We start from the raw sequence: 18,548 nt of genomic DNA, 5'->3' as shown, positions 1-18,548 counted from the left end.
TGTGACCTACCGAATTAGACTATTTTCCGTATTTGTAATCACATAAGCAACACGACAGGTGCCACATGTGGAGCAGGATCTGTTTACCCTTCAGGAGCACCTGGGATCACCCCTAGATTTTGGTGGGGTTCGTGTTGTTTATTCTTTAGTTTTCTATGTTGTGTCATGTATAATATTGTTTTTTGTTTGTCTTTTTCATTTTATCCATGGCGATGTCAGTTTGTTTTAGATTTATGAGTTTGACTGTCCTTTTGGTATCTTTCGTCTCTCTTTCACATATCTATTACTGGATGACCAAGACTGTTTTTCAGATAATAAAGTGTGTACTCAGGACTATCAGGTACTTTTTTTTTTGCGGTTAATAGTTAAACTTCTGATTCCGTTATGTAATCAATTGTGCTTTTGCAATATTCAGTTTCAGGATTAATTTAAAGATAAAGTAAGATGGTATCATACCAGTGAAACATATTTTCTAATCCTGCACCAGAAAGCAGATTTAGATGGTACATCAACAATAATGGGCACTTACTCAGTGCAAATGAATTTCATACTAAAAACCGAAAAATTATTGATCTGAAAAAGAATAACAAAAACCCCACCCAAAACCTAGCAAAGCCTAGGCACTCGTGACTTAGGACAGGTGTGATAATGCTTCGGGGTAAAACATTTGATTTCATATGCTGCCAAAGATAATTTGTTAAGAAACAAAGATTTTCTACTGCATATCCTTATGCATAAATATGTCACGTTTTCAGTGTAATGTGACCCTACATTTTCTTATCTTTATAACCAGCGCATTGAAAATTATCGAGGAACGAAATTTACTTGATTAATGTAACAATGGAATTTATATTTGTATGGCATGTTTCGTGACACTCTGTTTGACATGTAATACTGCGGAACAGACATTGAGAATGAAATATCACAGTTAAAGGTAGGAAATCAACATCTACGTCAAATTCTAGATAATGTGAATGGCAAGTAAAATACATATGAGCAAGAGTAAGTCTTATTTACTTGGTGTTCATGTATTGTTATGATTGTTTTGAAATTCAGTATAATTTGGAACTTACTAATTTGGAAAATTGATATTTGTAGCATGTATACTCTAAGAGACCAACACAAAAAGTAAATGAAAAACAATAATAAATATTTTTGTGTGCATTTTTCAAATTGCTATTTCTCGAAATTCCTATTTGTTTAACCCCTTTTGCATTCCAACTTTACAGAGACATTTTAAAAAGTTTTTCTGTAATGTTCTTTATAAATATATAAAACAAGAAGATGTGGTATGATTGCCAATGAGACAACTATCCACAAAAGACCAAAATTACACAGACATTAACAACTATATGTCATCGTACAGCCTTCAACAATGAGTAAAAAAATAATGAACGAAAAACAAATATGTAACACATAAACAAACGACAACCACTGAATTTACAGGCTCCTGACTTGGGACCGGCAATTACATAAATAATGTGGCGGGGTTAAACATGTTAGCGGGATCCCAACCCTCCTCTAACCTGGGATAGTGGTATAACAGTACAACATAAGAACGAATTTTATAACTTCTTGATAATAGTCAACGGTCTTTCTGACGTAGATGATATCTTTAAATGTAAAGTCCCCAAAAATATCCAGATAGACAACCTGACAACCCATATCTTTATTTACAAAACCGAAGCACAATAGGATATTTGTTTGCTTCTGTTTCATAAATATACTTTAAAACATAGGATTGGGTATTGTGCAATTCAATCAAATTCAGAAGTAATATAACTTCTATTGTTGTAAGTGATTTTTTAGTTTTATCTTTTGCAGGATATTACACATTGTCATCTCTATTCTTTATTTATTTTGGCCATTATTCTTTATTCTTTGCATTTCAGCACCACATTTTACTTTTTTTTTGCTATTATGCAACTGCTAGTCCACTGTGTTTTATTCTGAAAACCCTTTTCAGACCTTCCCATATCTTTGGAAATAATTATACAATCATGATTTCCATGTGTTACAAATGTTGCTTTAAGAAGTTGTATTTATATGTTTGCAAAATAATTTCTGTAGCTATATGTGATGATGTAGAATTCATTCGCGCAACACGTAATACATCGTGTGTTTAGGTTTTGGGTCAACATGTGTGCGCTGGGGAAGAAGATGTTCTGGTTCAAATACAGATTTAGTTTATTCAGGAATGGTATTATTATTTATTTCCTATAAAAAAAAAAATTGTCACAAAAGACGTTGTGTTAAGCATTTTAAAAATAACATTTTTGCATTATAACAGAGTAATATGTTTGTACTTTGCAAAAAGTAAAATCCACAAAATATTATTAGCAAAATTCAAAACACCTAACATCCTAACCAAAAAGCAAAGTCAAAAGTTCAAACACGTCAAACGAATTAATAACAAATGTCATATTCAAGAGTTGAAACAGGCATTTTTATGTAGATTTAACATGGTGTTATAGTTATCCAAACCTCTCACTTGTATGACAATTGTATTCAATTCTTTTATATTGACAACGATTTGTGTACACAAAAACGGACACAATAGACAAAAATGTCAAAAAAGGGGTACAACAGTCAACATTGTGACATAATTAATCACTTTAAAAACAAACAAATGAAACACAGAATTAGAAAAAGGCACATCGACAAAACACATAAGCAAAGCACATAAGCAGATATAAAAGATAAGAATACAAAAAATTCCCCTCGCAAAATAACACAATGACGTGATATATAAATACCATGTCACGTCAAAAGGATATCATAAAAAAATGACTTTACATCTCTGTAAACTGTGTTTTACCTTTTTGTTCGCTATTAGTTAAATATGCCGTACTGTATCCCGATGCAACCAATTTATGGCGTCTGCTACTATTTTAAGTTGAAAAGCATTTATGATTGTTTCTTTTAGACATTAATCAATTTCACTTCAGGAATGGTGGTAAGAGGGTTGAAAAATCACAAGTTATGATAGACCTTTAATATTACAGAAAAGCTAATTTGCATTGTGGCAATAATGCTTCATCATGACGACAACTATTTGTATTGAATTATATATGCGGTTAGATAAATATACAATCATGACAAATCATAAGTTGTATTAATAACTGGTATGAATAAAGGTGTTCTATACATGCTGTTTGTCTTCTATTCGTGTGCAAATTATTTTTTTCGTTCAGAATAAAAGTAGTGTAATTGGTATACAAATAAACAGAAATTCGTACAAAAGACAGATTCAAAATAAGAATAAAGATAGGAAAATTATAATCATGATTTTTCCGCATATTTAAAAGCAACTTGGAGTTTGAACTCATTGGATGAATAATTTTTATTATGTGTGCTGTCTTGAACTTTCTGTCGATATTAACACAATTCAATTTGAATAGAGAAATATTTGGAGAAATACAAGGTTATTATTGCCTTTTGTCTGTTAAATGTCAATACGTAAAAACAATTTTCTTACGATTTTGTAATGTCACACGGCAAATCATCCATGCCTGAACAGTACTCAATCAAATAGAGATAAACATATTTACTGTCGCTTAAAACAGTATTTTGAATAAAACAATTATTGGACCACTCAAAAGGTTTTATACCTCATGTGCAGTACAAAATGAATTAATCATATAACAAAAATAAATAAATTTGTAATAAGTTCTTCCATGGCATCGGATTGTCTCAAGTAAACTTTCATGGTAAGGCTTTTAGTTTCAGTTTGAGTACCAAGTAGTCTATTGCAGGTTATGCAGCCGGGCAGTCATACTATCATACAGGGAGCACATCATATTATGGTAGCCCCTGAAACACACTATGCCTTCCAAGTAATCCAGAATTATCAAATGATACATTTTCCCAAGTTGATAGCCTTTTACACGGATCAGAATACGAAAGAAAAATCTTTGCATACGATTCTGCTGACGAGGACATACCTTGTAGAAGCAAAACAGCATCAACAACACTTATGATTCCAGACAGAAAATCATGCTTTAGTGGTTGGAGGTTCGAGTATATTGGCTTCTGGTAGCGTATATCATGGTCCGTCTTCTTACATATATAGATATAGGAAGATGTGGTGTGAGTGCCAATGAGACAACTCTCCATCCAAGTAACAATTTAAAAAGTAAACCATTATAGGTTAAAGTACGGCCTTCAACACGGAGCCTTGGCTCACACTGAACAACAAGCTATAAAGGGCCCCAAAATTACTAGTGTAAAATCATTCAAACGGGAAAACCAACGGTCTATTCTATATAAACAAAACAAGAAACGAGAAACACGTATATATTACATAAACAAACGACAACTACTGTACATCAGATTCCTGACTTAGGTGAAAAATTTGCAGCGGGATTAAACGTTTTAATGGATCCAAACCTTCTCCCTTTTTCTGAAACAATAGCATAACATCACAACATAGAAAAACACACGATAAAATATCAATTGGCAGACTTAACTCAATAAAAAACGTATGATTATATGCATAGATAGTCATCCGGAATATGTTCAAAATAAAGTTTATAATTTGTAGATCAGTATTTTAGACCACTGTAAATTCAATTAACAACATTTACCATTTGTTACACATAATCAACACTTCCATGGGAACCATATGTGCCTCTTCTTGTCAACATGTGCCTTTTTCATATGAGGCGAGCCAAATGACACAGAAACTACAGTGCACCGTCCGGTCTTCAACAGTATGTAAAACAATACTGCATAGTCTGCTATGCAATGCTCCAAAGTGAAAAAATAGATAGTTATTCAGGTATACAGCAACTAGGCCAAGACTAAGTCGAGACTCACCGAGAGCATATTTAGACTGTGCGAGCCAAAGTCGATTATATTTCAAAACAATTGAGTGCTATTGAGTATGGTTATATTCTGTCGAGTATTGTCATATGAAGTATAAAAGTCGAGCACAAAATTTTGTCTCTCAGACTCGTATCAGCTTGTAGTGCTCTGAATAACAAAATGATTTTTTTGGAATAAAAATATTTCTGTATCCATCACTGTATACCTTAGAACACAATATTATTCATTTACCTGTTTGCATTATTTTATAGTTGTCTTTCTGATATTGTTTACCATATCCCTCCTTTTCTTATCTTTTTTTTGTATTTACATTGTGTAATGTATACCATTTATTTATTCAGTGTATGCATGTTCAGAAGTCTGTGTTAAAAAGCAAAATAACATAAATACTGAACTAAAAAGCAAAATAACATAAATACTGAACTCCACGAAAAACTCAAATTAATATATCTTTTGATTGTGTTAAGATATTCCGATTGAAAGTAAAATTGAGAATGGAAATAGGGATTGTGTAAAAGAGACCACAACCTCACCATATGTGTATTTATGATGTGACGTTGCACTATTGTGTCATGTAGAAATTGCTACTACTAATGTCATAACGTTGTAAGTTTCTTTTCGATCTATGAGTTTGAATATCCCTCGGGTATCTTACGCACCTTTTTTTGTACCTATCAAAACTTTTAAAAGCCGCTACATTTGTTTGCACCTGTCTTAAGTTAGAAACTAAGAGCGGTTGTCGTTTGTTGATGTGGTTAATAAGTATTTCTAGTTTTGTTTTTTTACATATAGATTACACCTTTGGTTTTCCTGTTTGGATGGAATTGCTCAAGTCAGTTTTTGTGCAATTTTAGCTTGCTGTTTAGTGTGAGCCAACGCTCCTTGTTGTTGAAGATCGTACGTTGACTTTGATGATTTATTTTTACAAATAGTGACATGGAAGGAGAGTTGTCTTATTTGCACTCATTGTGCATCTCCTTATATCTTTATACCGCTGTTCAATAGTCATAAATATATTAAGCAACAACAAATCCGGGCTCGAATCTAAAGCCGAGGGAAGCACATTAACTATTAGAGAAAAACTATGAAACAGCAGAACAATGAACTGCAACAAAAAAATAAACGTCACAATGTATAAAAACATTCAATAACAACTACCATATTTCTGAATCGTTACATAACATTTTAAGAAAACAAATATTGGTTGAATCTAGTTTTATGGCTTGTCAAACTTCATGTTTACATTGTATAAGTCAATGTAAGAAAAACCGCACAAATGGCAACATAACAGTACAAGAAAACAGTATGTCTGAGTGAATGAACACTCAGGGCAATGAAATACATATGAAATATATATAAGTAATATATAAAAGATTATAAAAGCATGTCATTTATTTTACATTGTACTTAGTTGAGAGAATTGTTATCGAAATGCCTTTTATTTCCAGACGAGATAATGCATATCAAACTTGCACATCACTATTTGAAAAAAAATAATTGGAATTTCCCCAATGACCACTATTGTCAGGTTAATTACCACCATACGTCATACCGTTTGGAGTGTTTAGCATCAATCACAAGAGAGTTTAAGAATATAACTGTTAACCAAAAAAAAAAAAAGACATCAAAAATAGGAATAAAAAAGTCAGAGGAAAATTCAGAACAGAAAGTTCGTAATAAAATGCAAATTCGAAAGTTTAAAATAAATACTATAATGTGGGAATTTCCAACAAAAGTTTCATTTATCCAAATCGGCTAGTGTTATAAAAAAATAAATATATATATATAGCATTTTTTTTTTGCTTCTGACTTTATTTGTACGAACATCAAGCGAAATGTTGAGAATGTCAAGTTAAATGAAAAAGTGAGTAAAACTACTTTGACGGGTACAAATCGTTGGGATAGTTCTTTTGTCTATAAAAGAACATGAGGACAAATTTATACCATGATACATTTCGGCCACGCCTGGATACGGAGTATATTTCTCCCAATTGATACAATATTCCCGGGTTTGTTTTTGCCGCTATTATAGTATTTCCTAGATAGTGCTCACAAAGAAACAATTATACCAAGAATTCCAAGTGATGAAGTTGAAACCATCTCTTCGAAAATTTTACGGACGCCATCACGAGTTTGGTTGACTGTTATGGAAAACCCATTTCATAGATAATATCTGATATGTTCCTTATGTCGAAACTACAATCCTCTTTTTTTCGTGACCAAGCGAAATAGACTATTTATCCGGTTTGTAAAGATTCAATCAACACGACGGGTGCCACATGTGCAGGATCTGCGAGCCCTTCCGGAAAACCTCAGATCACCCCCAGTTTTAAGTTGGGTTCGTGTTGCTTAGTGGTTAGTTTTCTATGTTCTGTGCTGTGTACTAATATTTATCAGTTTGTCCTTTTATATTTTAACCATGGCGTTGTCAGTTTATTTCCGATCTATGAGTTTGAGTGTCCCTCTGGTATCTTTAGCCCCTCATTTTGAACTAGAATCCCGTCTCCTTAATCTAATGTGACCTACATAATTAGATATCATTGGGTTTGGTCTAATATGAGCAACACGACGAGTGCTATAGGGTCTGCTTATTCTTCTGCAACACCTGAGATCAAGCTTTTTTTGGGGTGAGGTCTTGGTTGCTCAGTGTTCAGTTTTCTATGTTGTGTAATGTTCAGTATTGTTTGTTGGTTTTTCTTGTAGTTTTTAACCAAGGCATTATCATTTTGTGTAAGATTTTTATGTATGTAATTGATCAAGAATAACGACTTACATTCATTTCTCATCTATAAATGTCCTTTATAGCGATTGGAAAACACTTACGATGGAGAATCCAACCCTTATAAAAGGTTATATATTCTACAGTTTATAAGACAATATTTATATTTGACAGATGATATCCTTCTACGATATGAAATATAGGAGATAAAGAATAGTCCTGACCAACAACTAATTAAAACTATAAAAAAAGACCGATATGAAAATATTGCCAACGAAATAGATTTATTCTAACAAATATACATCAGTTAGATCATCATCATATTTCTATAAGGAAAGAGAAAATCATTAATGAGACAGAGATTTAACTGAAACCAACATTTTTACAATTGTATGTTTACATACGAATTTTAAGAATTAAGAACTCAACAAAATGTAAAACTCCTATTGTAGCTAGTCAGGACATTTTGTTTTGAATAAATACACATTAAAAGAAAAATCCAGAGCATTTTACCATTGTGTACATTTAACTCAAATGCAGAAAAAAGCAATCTTAAAGTTTACAACAGTGCTGCACATCACTGTTATTGGAGCTTTCGTATTTAAGACGGAAGAAAATGTAAAATGAAAAAATACCGACCTGAAAGTAATATTCAAAACAGAAAGTCTTTTATCAAATGGCAAAATCAAAATCTCAAACATATCAACGAATGAAAAAAAGTCATATTCCTGATTTTGTAGTCATTTTATAATGCAGAAAATTGTGGATTAAAAAAGGCAACAGTAATATACCGCTTTTCGAAATTCAGAAATTGATTGAGAAAAAACAAATCCGGGTAACAAACTAACACTGAGGGTAACACATCAAATATAAAAAGAGAAACACGACGCATCAGATTATCACTGAATTGGAAGCTATGTTATATGCTCACTTGTACGACATTCGCGTAGAGTTAGAAATTACTTTTGATAATATTTTCGGTTGGTAAACAGAGGGGAACGATATCAAAGGGACATTCAAACTCATAAGTTAGAAAAAGAAATAACTCACAATACCTGCGTGACAGAATAACATTGCTATATATATGTGGTCTTACTTTGAAATTTATCAAATATTCCACCTATAATTATCGAGAGAATTCTTCAATAACTGTTATTACATAGGTTTAAGCAGAAATGCATTTAAGGAATGACTGAAATATTTTTTTTGTCTACGAGGAAATGTCATAAAAAATGTGGTGAACACTGAATAACCCGCGTAGCATGAGTAAAGAAGGAAAAAATGTTGATGACATCACAGTCACATGACTTTATTATGTATATGAGCTGATAAACAAAACAAAGTCAGCCAATCAGAAGACGTGTTACATCCAAAATTAAATTTTTGCATGTGCTTTTAACTTTCTACAAGGTAATTATTGTGCAACACATGTTCAGCTAATTTAATGATATTGGTTAACCAAATGGTCATACAGGTGTTTATTAAGTAATTTATATTAAGCACACTGTATGCAGAAGTTATATATAAATAATATGATTAATGATATAACCAAATACTAGTAACGAGTTTGCGATATAAAATGTTAATTTGAAATACAATTTCACGAATTGGAATGCAGCGAAAACAAGGTGATGATAAACTTATTCTAAACATGTAACATCTGGGACTTAAACATGATACGTATGTTTGACCATAAAACAACAAGGAGCACAAGCCTAAACATATTATGTCAATCAAAGCAATATTTGTATTTGTAAATATGATTGTGTCAATCAAAGCAAAATTTGTATTTGTAAATATGATTGTGTCAATCAAAGCAATATTTGTATTTGTAAATATGATTGTGTCAATCAAAGTAATATTTGTATTTGTAAATATGATTGTGTCAATCAAAGCAATATTTGTATTTGTAAATATGATTGTTATTATGGTACGGAGGTAAATTATGATAAATGTTAAAGGCAGACAGCTGTATGTATTCGCCGATACATCAATAGACATGATACGTGTAGCTTTATAAAGATTATATCATGTCTTACAAAAATGTAAAAATAGATTGGGTTTCCCATGAGCATGAAAATTTTCACAAGTTGGATATTTAATTAGTTCAGTAGTTTCCTCGTGTCATTAATTATTTCGCGATCAATGGAAAATACACGGTAAGATATTTGACTGTATGATTTGGCTTTTTGTATTCATTTATGTATATATTTTATCATCAAAACTATTTTCAAAGTTCATGAAATTGCAAAAGCATGACTATGATTGCATGCATATCCTGAACAAAAATGGCGTCTTTAATTAACGCAATCAAAGTTGGCATGATAATCGTTTTCAATATTAACCCATCCTTGCCGAAGCCAAACAAAATCTCCCAAAATTATACATTTTTGCTGTTTATGATTTCGGTTGACAATACCTGACAACGTACCATTTATGTTTACTTTAGTTAGGCTACCGTCTTCTTAGCCTAATTCCATATGACTACCTTTATAAATCATTGCAACTATGTACTTGTGATATCAGTCAGCAGTTTTAAATTGTATTTCTCACTATGTTTAAAAGCTCTTTATGTTTGCTCGGAAATTCAACAAGTTTGAATCAAATTAAATGGTATAGTACAATAGTCACTTTGCAGGCATTTTGCGTCTAATTAAAGGTACAGTGTTCCTAAAAATCGATAAGTAAAATGTAATGACTTGATCAAACGCCTTTACCAGAAATGCCCTCAATTATGGCTAAACATACTTTGATAGCCATACATTTTGTTTTAAATAAATAAACAAAAAAAGACACGCATTCCCCTTATAGTACAAATATAATCTTGAAACTGATTGAAAATCATAAAAAACTTAAAACAAACCTCATATTTACTGAATAAGGTTTTAATTCCAATGAAAATGGATAGATTTTATAAAATGTACTTGAGCAAACCTGTCCATTGCAAAGGAAACCAATATTGTCGAAAGGTAACTTTAACGTTGTTAACTATAATAATTAAACGCGACCAATGAATATTCTAATGACGTTTGAATATTTAAGTGCGAACTAGAAAACTTCTGATGACATTGATAGAAAATCGAAGTTATCGATTAATTGTTTATTGCTTTAATGTTTCCAATAACAAATAGCAAAAAAAAGAGGCAAAAGATACCAGAGGGACCGTCAAACGTAAAGATCGAAACAAAACTGTCAACGCAATGGCTAAAAATGAAAATAGACAAACAGACAAATAATAATACACAAGAAACAACATAGAAAACTAAAGACTGAGCGTCACGAATCCCCCTAAAAAACTGGAAGTGATCGGAGATGCTCCGAATTGTAAGCAGATTCTGTTCCACATTTGGCACCTGTCGAGTAGCTCATGTTATTACAAACCTGTAGTCTAATTAAGTAGGTCACATTCATTTAAAGGTAAGGGGATTGTGAGAAAAATATCATCTATAACATGATTATTACAAAACGGTCATCTGACTTGTGATGGCGTCCGTAAAACTTACGAAGGGATGATTTCAACTTCATCATTTGGACTTGCGGTTTGAAAGCTTCCTTGTGAGCAGCAATCCTCAAGGTAATCGTTATAGGAAATACAAGCCCGGGAATATCGTATCAATTTGGAGATATAAACTTCGTATGCAGACGCTGCTGGTATGTTGCTACATAGAAATGGAAAGTTCACAATTGTGAAGCTGATATTATCTCGTTTGTCGTACAGTTACGCAAGAAATGATAACGTTTCATTATTAACGGATTGGATTTTCAAAATAAGCATACAAATGATTTAATGCAGAGTAAATATGTGGGTTTGTATGCTTGTGGTTCATTTTTGCGATGTGCTTTGTCTATATTTTGTTCTTTTTTGTTACAAATCTGTTTGTTATTTAGTGAATGAGATTATAACACAATGTTGACTGCTGTATCCCGTTTTTGAAATTGTTACCTTATATGTCTGTTTGTTATGTTCACGCATTGTTGTCAATGCAAAATAATGAAATTTGATGCGTACAAGTGAGAGGTTTAGCTAGCTATAAAACGGGGTTCAATTGATATATTTCTATTATAAATTGTTTGTAACAAGTAAGGAATATGACAGTTGAGATGTTATCCATTCGTTTGATGTGTTTAATCAATTGATTTTGGTATTTGATTAAGGACTTCCCGTTTTGTGTTATCCGCGGAGTTCAGTATTTTTGTAATTTTACTTTTAAATCAAATAACGAATTAAATGCAATGTAAGCATTCGCAAAACTTTAAATGTTCGAAAAACTAAGGATTTTCTTATCCCAGGTATAGATTACCCTAGCCGTATTTGGCATAACATTTTGAAATTTTGAATCCTCAATGCTCTTCAACTTTATACCTGTTTGGCTTTACACATATTTTGATTTGAGCGTCACTGACGAAACGCGCGTCTGGCGTACTTACTTATTATCCTGGTACCTTTGATAACTAATTATAAAGAAACCTGTTTTTTTTCACTTGATTTATATTTGAAGGATTTAGTGGGATTACTAGTTTTTGAGTATCAGATAGATTTGGAAACATAGGATTATCTATTGCCATGTCATTAAAAAGTTTTTTGACAGTAGAGGAGAAAGTGATTTTCTTCTCTGAGGTTTTACAAGTTGGACATGTTTTTTTGTTTCGAGGTATTTTTAATTATATGCCCTTCTCAATGAGCAAATTATGGTCACTAATTCTAATTTTGATAAATAAAGGTCTAGTTTCAAAATTAGGATATTTTAGATAAAATATTTGGTCTTGCTTGACTTTAATATTTTTGTGAAGAAAAAGTTGCTTATAATATTCTTAATCAAAGTCTTTAGTTTGTAAACATGTTCCATATTTTGACAGGACATTATTTTTTGTATATCAATATTCATTTCTTGTGTTGAATCTTGGATAAAAGTGCACCAGGTATAAATTCCTTGTGTATCAAAGGTTTTTACTTTGTGTATAACTTTTTTTTAGTATAATTGGTTGATGTTTTCAGTATTTAATGTAGCCCAACAAAGAATTGCTTGTGTATTTATATATTTTTCTATTTATAAGTTAAAACAATTTATTATTAAATATTCATTACAGTTGTTGTCTATTCGTTCCTTTAGTTGATATAGATGATCATTCAATCTATCTGATTTCATGGACGTTCAATTTTGAATATTTATTTGAGTTAAGTATTTTTGTTAATATTTTTTCAATTTTATTTTTTAGATGAAAGTTTCAAGGGACATTGAAAAGACAAAACATAACAATGAAGAAGACAAGAGAATGGTTTACGCAATTCAACAATGTCTAGAGGACGACAGTTGTCTCCCTTTGATTAAGGAAGAAATAAAATTAAAAATTCAGTGTAAGAGGGTTGTATCTGGAGAGGAAGAATTAACGGTGGACCATTGTCGACCCGTCAAATATTTAGTACGTTTTACGAAAAAAATAATCACCTAAGGCTACAACATGACATTTTCTATGTTTTTGTTAAATTAACATTAACTTAAAGCAAATTGCTAGGTTTCAGTCTCATATGCACTTATTTAAATGTAAACGTCTTCTTGTTATCAAAAAGTGTAACCCAATTTGGTTCATAATTGAGATCGGCAGTTAAAGGAGACTGTGTCGAGGGTTTCACCAGCACAGTAGTCAGCACAGCAATGAATTATCATTGATACGGTCATATTTATAAATTAACTGTTTAAAAAAATAATAGAAATTTTGAAGCTCTTATGTTTCTCTACCTCAGGAATAAATTACCTTAGCTGTATTGGACAACACTTTTAGGATTTGTGTTCATCAATGCTCTTCAACTTTGTTTGGTCTTTTTATTTTTTTTCGATTCGATCGTCATTGATGAGTCTTTTGTAGACGAAACGCGCGTCTGGCGTATACACATAATTTCCTGGTATCTATGATGAGTTTATTGGTAGAAACACTGGATACGTATTGTGAATCTGTATGACACAGTTTAAAAAACCAGATAAAAAATGAAAACGAGACTTTATAAAAGTCATGCGTCCAAAGCCTTTTCTGGATTTACCTTCAGCAATAATTCTCAAACTCAAATCTAAGGTCACGTTTGCCTGATTCAGATGAAAGGTGTGTTCTTGAAAAAATACTACCCAAGTACTGACTACTGAGCTAATGATACCCTCGGGGACTTATAGCCCTCGAGCAGTGGTATCGACTAAGTGCTAAAAAAAAGTAAAATAACAAAAATATTGAGCTCAAATGAAAATCCGGATAGTCCTTAATAACAAAAACAAAAGTAAGTGATGAAATGAAGACTGTCATTTGGGACTTAAGTAAATTCTTCTTTCTTTTTTAATCTTTATAAAGTTGTGGATATGTTTTAAATGTAAAAAAATGAAATAGTGAGTTATATTCCATCTCTTGAAACGATGACTAAGGATGAAAAACAAAACCTTTGATGGCATCAACATTTCAATTTTCCAAGTTCCTTTCATAACGTATTTATTTGCTTAGTTTTGCTCTTAAACATTTGGTGTAGTTATATAATGTAATGTAAACATAATTAATCTTACACGGGTCGTTGGTAAATGTTCTATATTTATTAATACAGTTAACAGAAGAAGAAGTATTCAAACGTAACAGACGGAAGGATCAGAACAGAAGATCTGCTGTCCGTACACGAGCAAGACAGAAAACTCGAATAGCAGAACTGGAAAAAGTACAAAATATTTTCGTCTCTTTTATATTAAATTTTATCATATACTTAGCATTGATATGATGGCTTTTGCATATGTGTAATGAACGGAAGTACACACGCCATATTTTCCCACCCGGACTGATAAACCATAGCAGGGGCATCTCGTGCAGAAAAATCATATCAGTGCTTTTCGTGCAAGTTACTTCCGATATCGTATTTTTACTCTCCCATTGGAACTTTTGAGAAGTAAAAAAAAATTTTGAAATGGCTAAATCTAATGATATAGATTTTTAAAATGATGCTAGTTTTTCATGTTTTTACAGGATCTACATGATCTATGTTACCGAAGAGACATGTATTGTTGCAATGCGCATCTGGTGCATGAAAATTGGTACCTTTAGTTTTATTACTACCACTGGGTCGATGCCTCTGCTGGTGGACTATAGGTCCCCGAGGGTATCACCAGCCCAGTAGCCAGTACTTTGGTACTGGCATGAAAATACGGCATTGGTTACATGCATCACAATTTCAAAACACCCATATAAAGGATTTACAAATATTTAAATATAGACGTAAAGTAAACTTTTCTATGCATATTTACTCTCCAAATTTTAAATTTTTGTAGGGTATTTTTTTTAATTTATGTAATGTATCCGGTTGTTTTCTGTAATTAGTTCATACTTCAGTTTTATCATGTACATGTATATCTTTAAAATAGTCATTTTATAAAATTTATTGTTTGCAAAGTATAAATTATTCTCAGGAATAGGGATGTTTTGGTCCCAAACAGAAAACCCTTGCCGTTTTTGGCACAATTTTTTTTAAACTTTTGGTCCTCGATGCTGTTCAACTTTGTACTATTTTTGGCTTTCAAACTTTTGTATCTGAACGTCACTAGTAAGTCTTGTGTGGACGAAACCCACTTCTGGCGTATCAAATTTAAACCTGGTGCCTTTTGTTAGCTATTATTCGTGTGTGTCTTTGTCAAACATGTTCTCCTATTTAATTGAATTGTAGTCGCGTAACTTTGTGTTGTCATTTTAATGTTATATTTAACATGGCCATAACAGCTGGAGGTTTGGCATGCCACAAAACCAGGTCCAACCCACCATTTTTTCTTTTACAAATGTCTTGTACCAAGTCCGGAATATGGTCATTGTCAAAGCATAGTTCGTTTCTGTGTGTGTTACATTTTAACGTTGTTTCTTTTGTATCGTTTGTTTCCTCTTATATTTGAGTGTGAATTCACCTTATTATAAGACGTGTCACGGTACTTTTCTATCCCAAATTCATGTATTTAGTTTTGATGTTATATTTTTTATTCTCATCGGATTTGTTCTAATACTTAGTTCGTTTCTGTATGTGTTACAATTTAAGGTTGTGGCGTCATTCTCCTCTTTTTTTTAATGCGTTTCCCTCGGTTTTGGTTTGTGACTCAGATTTGGTTTTTTTCTATCGATTTATCAGTTTTGAATATACTGTAAACTACTGCTGCCTTTATTAAAATACATTTACTGCAGACGAAAAGGAGTATAAAACACCTTCATAACAGTCATAAAATGTATATAATCTACACAAAAGAATAGCACTTCGCTTATCATTATGAATTCTTCCTTGAAAACACGTAAAATGAAAAAAAAACACCTCACATACAAATGTCTGACAACGTGTTCATCAATAAAGAAATCAACATCAGATTTGAATCGTCCTTAATGCGCTTTAGTGATGTTTTCAAACTCTGCATTGATTGTGAAAAAGACAAAATAGTAATTGCTAAAACAGTGTTATGTAAATAATGAATAATTTTCATATATTGCATCGTTGATATAACATAGGTTTACGATTGAATTACGCAGGAAACCGATTCTTGATTTGTTTGTTTTTACAGTGATTAAAATGATAATACCTTGTTAAGTGTTGAACCTCTAGTTTGGGATAACACACAAATCTGTTATAGCCGACTTCACGGAATGTTTTTTTTTTGTCATAATCATAAACGGTTGCCTTTTATTGCTTCCATCAACTTCATTCTGAAGGATACATTTGTAGTTGTGTCACTGACTATAATACTACATCTTCTAATTTTTTTTACAAAAGTCATTACAGTTGATATTTATAGATTATCGTTGATCATCTCAAGAAGATTGATTGAAGTCGGTACGGCGAAAGCGAGGAACGCAATAGAGTTGAGATGACTAATGATAATCTGTTTATCGCTATTCTACCCATGACGACGTTTTCAATTTCATGTCAATTTCATTAGCAACGCCATGTGCGTCCTTAGTTTCTAGCGTTAATTTCCATCTCGAGCTAGTAGCATGATATGAAAAATTATCACAAAGAAAAGGTCATAGGTAAAATGCACAAAATAGCGATAAATATATATTAAATTTCACATGCTTCGCAGAGAAAGTTGTAAAACTGCAGTCTTAATAAAATATTATATTAAAACCTCCATCAAGATTTTAAACATTAATGAAATCATTTTATCTTGACAGGATGTTAATTCATTGGAAGAAGATCAATGTAGCTTAAATCAAACAATAGACTCATTGAAAACAGAGTTAAAAACTTTGGACAACATGTTAAAAATGCACAAGTGTTCACAAGTAAAACTACTTTCTTGTTGTGGTTCCTCGATATCACTTAAGCCGACTGGGAATAATTTACTGATACTTGGAGGGATGTAGATCATTAAGTCTATCTTACCAATTGTGAAAAATATTATATATGTTTGCTCCGTAACAAAATGTAAATTAAACGATGATAATGTAGAATAAATTGATATTGAATGAGATATTAATGTAGTATCGATTTGCTATTCATACGTGTCGATTATTTTATATTTGTAATGGTTGATGGCACATTATTTTTACAGCATTTCGTCTATTCGTATAAGCCATTATTGCTTTCGAAATAAAATACAACCGATATGCTTTTGTTGTTTATGTTGTATATCTTTTTTGGAAAAATTAGTATTGTATATGTATCATATTTATGGGGTTAACTTTTCGTCTTATTTTATAATGCTTTATATAAAATATTTGTTTTACGTCTATAATATCGTCGCAAGTCACAACGAAAACCAACAACCAAAAAGCTATTTTAAGTTATTCTTAGAAAGGTTCCAGATGAGTATAACAAAGACTATACACTATCTGCATTCAACGTTAAATACATTAGAACCAAAAATATAAGGATACAACTGTGATAATCTTCAGGATTATGCTGACACATACAGGCACATGTACAAGAAGCAGGGTCGAAGAATGTTTTTTAATACTTAAACCCTCATGTTTCACAAGGTCAACTTGATGTATTAATTTTTCACCACCAATTCAAATATCTTTCCAGAATTATATTTTCCGAAGAGCTGTTATACAATATCATTATAACTAGAGGCTCTCAAGAGCCTGTATCGCACACCTGACTCTACTTGAGTTTTTGAAATAATATAAAAAAAGATGAAATTTGGCTACAAAGTAACAAAATGTGACCAGCACCTCATAAGGAAAGGAACCCTCATGATATGTTTGATTTCATTCAATTCAGTGGTTCTCTAGTAGAAGACTATTATATCCTATATTAAACTAAGCCCCATACTGGCGGCCATCTTTGATGATGGATCGGCTACAAAGTATCGACACTTGGTCAGCATCTCATAAGGGACATTTTTGCTATGTTAGGTTTCATTCTATTCAGTTGTTCTTCACAAAAAGAAATGTGTATGTATTTCTCTTCTTTTAGATTTGAGGCAGCACAAGTATGGAACTCACTTCCTAATGAGGCTAGACTAATGACTTCTTTTGACCAGTTTAGGAATTACATAAAAAGGCTCCTGCAGCTATGTCGTTTCCACCTAGTGCTGTCTCAAAGCTGAAATTTCTTTCTTTCTTTTTATAATAGCCTTTTGCTCTGCTTTTTATGCATTTTTTTTTAATATATCTGCCATTAAATGCTAGTGCTTATTTTAATTTTTTTATTGTTTGTATGCTTTTAGTTTGTTATATTTTATGATCTTCAAGTGATTTGCTGATTCCCCCGTTTCAATGCACATAGAGGCGCTTGCCACATGAGCTTTGACTCTGGAGGCTCACAAATCAATAGAAGTCTGCTTTCATTATATTGCATGTTTTATTTGGTAGTATTTGCATGATACATGATTTTTTTATGTGATAGTCGGTTAAAGAGCTCACCAGAGCTCATGTTTTCTCTGTTATAATGTATATACATGCCGACTTTAAATAAAATTTACTTACTTACTTACTTACTTACTTACTTACTTACTTACTTACTTACTTACTTACTTACTTACTTACTTACTTACTTTCCCGT

The 18,548-nt window shown here is 31.9% G+C and overlaps 2 protein-coding genes across 2 annotated transcripts in view; one reads left to right on the top strand and one right to left on the bottom strand.

Annotated features, from left to right (window-relative positions):
- LOC134724557 (TGF-beta-activated kinase 1 and MAP3K7-binding protein 1-like) overlaps positions 1–18,548 on the bottom strand; it is a 381,784-nt gene that overhangs the window by 126,845 nt on the left and 236,391 nt on the right. The window lies entirely within an intron of this gene.
- LOC134726787 (uncharacterized) lies at positions 9,632–17,146 on the top strand. The gene is made up of 4 exons (XM_063591203.1): positions 9,632–9,705; positions 12,764–12,967; positions 14,127–14,234; positions 16,712–17,146. The coding sequence occupies exons 2-4, from the start codon at positions 12,764–12,766 to the stop codon at positions 16,901–16,903; spliced, it is 504 nt and encodes a 167-aa protein (XP_063447273.1). The 5' UTR covers positions 9,632–9,705; the 3' UTR covers positions 16,904–17,146.

Source organism: Mytilus trossulus, chromosome 7, assembly GCF_036588685.1.
Source record: "Mytilus trossulus isolate FHL-02 chromosome 7, PNRI_Mtr1.1.1.hap1, whole genome shotgun sequence".
Lineage (NCBI taxonomy): Eukaryota > Metazoa > Mollusca > Bivalvia > Mytilida > Mytilidae > Mytilus > Mytilus trossulus.
This window is presented reverse-complemented; position numbering and strand designations above follow the sequence as displayed.

What these genes read in the sequence shown, in the direction of transcription:
- LOC134726787 (XM_063591203.1), top strand. Translation starts at nt 12,764, where the DNA reads ATGAAAGTTTCAAGGGACATTGAAAAGACAAAACATAACAATGAAGAA. An exon ending in GTCGACCCGTCAAATATTTA is followed by an intron (nt 12,968 to 14,126) that starts GTACGTTTTACG and finishes TTATTAATACAG; the next exon opens with TTAACAGAAGAAGAAGTATT. An exon ending in GAATAGCAGAACTGGAAAAA is followed by an intron (nt 14,235 to 16,711) that starts GTACAAAATATT and finishes TTATCTTGACAG; the next exon opens with GATGTTAATTCATTGGAAGA.